This window comes from Nansenia antarctica (genome assembly GCF_963989245.1).
Source record: "Nansenia antarctica genome assembly, chromosome: 5".
NCBI lineage: Eukaryota > Metazoa > Chordata > Actinopteri > Argentiniformes > Microstomatidae > Nansenia > Nansenia antarctica.
The window spans coordinates 38,073,454-38,078,453 of record NC_137690.1 but is presented as its reverse complement, the minus strand read 5'-3'; the positions used below and the strand labels follow the sequence as shown (position 1 = coordinate 38,078,453).

General features: G+C 50.0%; 1 protein-coding gene across 1 annotated transcript in view; it reads right to left on the bottom strand.

The window, feature by feature from the left end:
* The window catches only part of cux1b (cut-like homeobox 1b), a 134,018-nt gene that overhangs the window by 61,230 nt on the left and 67,788 nt on the right, over positions 1-5,000 (bottom strand). Inside the window, 3 exon segments of the mRNA XM_080532511.1 lie at positions 1-89; positions 712-816; positions 3,853-3,901. The exon segment at positions 1-89 is cut by the window's left edge and continues 100 nt beyond it. Of these exon segments, the coding sequence (XP_080388637.1) occupies positions 1-89; positions 712-816; positions 3,853-3,901 (243 nt within the window).

The following is a 5,000-nucleotide window of genomic DNA, read 5'->3' as shown; positions in this document are numbered from 1 at the left end:
ACGTCCTCCACCAGCTGGGCCGTCTCCCGCTCCTTCACCCCCAACTCTGCCTCCAGGCTGGACCGCAGACCCGCCTCCCCCGCTGACCCCTGAGAGAGGGGGGGAGAGAGGGGAGAGAGAGAGGGGGAGAGGGAGAGAGAGGGAGAGGGAGAGAGGGGGGGGAGAGAGAGGGGGGGGAGAGAGAGAGAGAGAGGGGGGGGAGAGAGAGAGAGAGAGAGAGGGAGAGAGAGAGAGAGGGAGGGAGAGGGAGAGAGAGGGATAGGGAGAGGGGGGGAGAGAGAGTGGGAGAGAGAGAGGGAAGAGAGAGTGGGAGAGAGAGGGGGAGAGAGAGGGGGAGAGGGAGGGAGAGAGAGAAAGGGGGGAGAGAGAGAGAGAGAGAGAGAGGGGAGAGGGAGAGAGGCCCAACCCACCAGTCAGTCAGTGGCCCAATCACAGCCTCTGCTTCGCCCCCCCCAGTCAGTCAAACAGCCAGTCAAACAGTCAGTCAGTCAAACAGTCAGTGAGTCAGTGAGTCAAACAGTCAGTCAGTCAAACAGTCAGTCAGTAAAACAGTCAGCCAGTCAGTCTGTCAGTCAAACAGTCAGTCAGTCAAACAGTCAGTCAAACAGTCAGTCAGTCAGTCAGTCATTCACTCAGTCAAACAGCCAGTCAGCCAGCCAGTCATTCTTGTTTGATGTCATTCAACCAACCAACCAATCAGGGACAGCGTACCATGTCCGGGGTGGTCTGGGTGTGGCTGGCCAGCTGCAGGGATTGGTTGGAGGAGGTCAGCTGGTCTCTCAGAGTGTCCACCTCCCGCTGGGCCGCTTCCGCTCGCTAGGAGGAGGGGACGGGTCAGAGGTCAGTCTCCACGGTTACAGAACCTTCGGCTACAGTGTGTGTGTTTATTTATTTTTTCTCATGCCGTGAACCCTCTCTCCCTCAGTCACAGACAGAGTGTGTTGTTATTGTGTGTGTGTGTGTGTGTGTGTGTGTGTGTGTTATGATGGCGCTACGACAAAGACAACGACAGCATTGGACTGAACTGAAATTGCAAGGGAAGCTGGCATGTCTCCCTGCTGCTGATCACTCTGTCTCTCACGCAGTGTTCAAAAGTGTAACTCTTGACGAGTGTATTGTCACCTTCACTTTAAAAGCTAGGCTGCAGGTCTTACCAACGAAGCTAAACCTTTCCATCTGGCTTCCTGACAGTCATAGCCCACACTGCATACATCACAGTCACCAGCAGATAACTGAAACCATGCCCCACATCTTAAATGGTTGTCATGCGTATAAAGGGCTCTACATATGTAGGCATGACACTACTGTACAGCTCGACAAGCCTACCATTCTGTCCCCCCGTGCCGCACTGGGCTACAGTGACCACATCCTCATACACCTGATCCCTCGCTACAGGCAGAGGTTAAAACTCTCTAAGCCTGTTGTACGGCGCTTCAGGGTGTGGTCCAGTGAGGCATGTGAGCGACTCTGCGCCTGGTTGGAGAGTGCAGGCTGTGACCAGGACTTAGTGGAGTGGGCGGGGCCAGAGGCTGGTAACAATCTAGATGTATACACAGACACTGTTACATCATTTATCAGCTGTGTGTGTCCCCCTCCGCTCCAGGAAGTCTTTCAACAACGACAAGCCCTGGTTTTCATCCCAACTAAGGCGTCTGAGGTCAGAGAAGGAGGTGGCTAGGCGCAGTGGGGACGTGGACCGGGTCAAGCAGGTACCCCGGTGGCCTCCGTGGAGTCATGCCGCTTTCTAGGCATGACCATCTCCCGGGACCTTAAGTGGGAGCGGAACACCGAGGCCCTCACGAAGAAGGCCCAGAAGAGGATGTTCTTCCACCGGCAGCTGAGGAAATTCAGGCTGCCGAGGTCCATGATGGTCCAGTTTTACACGGCCATCATAGAGTCCATCCTCACCCACTCCATCATCACCTGGTTCCCTGCTGCAACGACCAAGGACAAGGCCAAGTTGCAGCGGGTGATACGTTCAGCAGAGAGGGTGATCGGCTGTCCCTTGCCCTCCCTCAACTCCTTGCATGACACCAGGGCTCTGAGGAGGGCAAGAAAGATCATGGCCGACCCCTTCCACCCCGGCCACGGCCTCCTCACCCTGCTTCCCTCTGGAAGAAGGTTGCGGCTGCCTAAGGCACTGAAGGCCCGCCACAGGCTCAGTTTCTTCCCCTCAGCCGCCAGGCTGCTAAATGACTCTGGCTTCCCCCTCCCCCCCGCCTCCAAGTCTGCCCAGGACTCAACATGCACTAGACCTTGAATAACTCTGCACTGCACTTTATTTACAGAACTATCCATGCACTGTCTGTCCTGTGTTGTCCTGTTTTTGCCTGTTTTTGCATTTGTATTGTACTTGTTTTGTTCATATATATGTGAAAAAAGCATAAATGCACCTTCTGTAATGCCAAAGCAAATTCCTATATGTGTCAAGCATAATGGCAATAAACGTTATCTGAATCTGAATCTGAATCTGAAATGATCGAATTGTGGATCTGATTTCAGAGGGTGTCTTTTCCATATTCAGGCCTGCCGCAACGCTGTACAAGCACTCCACTGTAAAGCCCCACATGTTCAGTTTGTGTAGCGACGAAGAGTCATTAGGAGTGTTCTCCAATATTTCAGCAAACACCCCTGATGTTGTAATTGTCAACGAAAACCACAGAGAGGTGCTTATTTTAGAAGTTGGCTGCACCTTTGACCATAGCCTAGAGGAAGCCTTTTTAACCAAAATCTTAAAATACCAACAGCTGGAGCAGGCCATATCACAACTGGGCTACAGATGTCAACTTTTAGTTTTTATATTTGGCAGCCTGGGCCATGTTCATAAGTCTGTTGTTAGAGGCCTTCATATGGCTGGTCTTCCTAAGAGAAGGGCCAAACAGTTAGCAAAATATTGCTCAATATCCGCTGTTATTGGTAGCCGCTCAATATGGAGAAGGCGGTGCTTCCTGTACCCATGAGCGGGATACTGTCTGTCTTATAGTATTGATCAACCCACTGGTCTGGTGCGAATAACATCCTGTGTGTGGCAGAACTGGTTGTTGGCAAAGCATTACTGTAACAAATTGTTTCCAGGATGTCAAAATGCACTGTTAGTATTTATGTCCTTTAGAATTGTACTTTGTATGTGGACATAAATAAAGCATTTAAAATGTGTGTGTGTGTGTGTGTGTGTGTGTGTGTGTGCGTGTGCGCGTGTGCTTGTGTGTGCGTGTGTGTCACAGGTCATCTGATAGGGGCAGTAATGACCGTTAACAACTCTGACGTGCACACTGCTGTCCTGGGAGCCTAACAAGGCAGTCTGATATCAGATTAATAATGAACCCTCTCTCTCTCCCTCTCTCCCTCTCTCCCTCTCTCCCTCCCTCCCTCCTGGTTTGATCCCCACCTCTCTAATCCTCAGGGGGAAATGAGGACATGTGGGTTGTTTGGTTTGTTTTATAAGACCATTTCAACTCTCATCTCATCTAGGTTTTGTTATTTTTTTCTGGTGAGGCCAGCGCAGGATGTAAACACTGACCCAGAACACACCAGATAGGAAGGCTGACCTAGGGTCACACCAGATAGGCAGGCTGACCTAGGGTCAGGGTCAGGCAGTAGACTGTAGGGGTTAGGGGCAGTGTTATGGTTAGGGTTAAGGTTAGGGGCAGGGTTATGGTTAGGGTTAAGGTTAGGGGCAGTGTTATGGTTAGGGTTCAGGTTATGGGGCAGGGTTATGGTTAGGGTTAAGGTTAGGGGCAGGGTTATGGTTAGGGTTAAGGTTAGGGGCAGGGTTATGGTTAGGGTTAAGGTTAGGGGCATGGTTATAGTTAGGGTTAAGGTTAGGGTCAGGGTTAGGGTCAGGGGACTCACCTGATTGGCTCTGTCCAGGTCCGTCATCACCATCTCAATCTCGTCGGCCCTGATTGGGAGAGAGGGGAGGTGTGGTTACCATGGGCGCAGCTGGATGGAGAGCCACACGGGTCAAAATACATGAGAACCAACGGGCTGACGACAGAGTGTATGGTACTGTGAGGATATAGCCAGCATGGTGTGTGTGTGTGTGTGTGTGTGTGTGTGTGTGTGTGCGTCAGGGTTTCCGTTAACCGGTAATTACCGGTCTTTGTCCTGTAAAATCTATTGAAGTCCGGCAAATTGAAATCTCTTCGGTCATAATGTCCGGTGAAAATAATTCCCTCTAACCACAATTTGAATACAATTCGCTAAAGTTGAATTGTCACATTCTGATTCCTTCTATATTAAAAAAGACGAATATATAGGCTATATTTCTTTTATTATTATATGATTTGACGCCGGCATGAAGATGACTCCGCGAAACAGCGGTGGCAGGGTTGCCAGATTTTACAGCCTAACCAGTCTATTACCGCTAAACCCAGTAGCCCATTCGGCGATAACCCGGCCCATCTGGCAACCCTGCTTTTAACCTGCAAACGTTGCAGCTCAAAGTGCACCATAGCGAGCGAGAGGTAAACATGGCAAGACAAAGTAAGCTTAACAATGACTTCATGAAACCAAGCTACAATGAGTCTGAGGAGAAGTCTGACTGTAAAGAGATGTAAACATTTCCCCTGGCTGCGTTTAGATGGGGAAGGAAAAATGTTCTGCTCACCGTGCAAAACATCGGGGAGGAATAACGGATTCACGAGAGGAGCAACGAATATGAGAATGTCTCACTGATCACAGTCGGTGCAGTGAGCACATATCGGCGGTCAGTTTGAGGCAACAACAAACCGCTATGCAAGGCCACTGTGAGCAGGCTAATGAAACGGCTAACAATAAGCTGCACTCTCAGCTACAAGTTGCATTTCACATGGCAAAAAATGGCATCGCATGTCATCAGTATGTGGGACTGACTGAGCTACTGAAAGCAGTTAAGTTCATTTAAAGCCTATTTATTTTCAAAGAGTTTTATTCTATTTTATTTTATCTGATAAAAGGCATATGAACGGAAATTAGGCTAGCCTATGTGTCACGCCAGAAGCCTACATGTAACTTCTTGC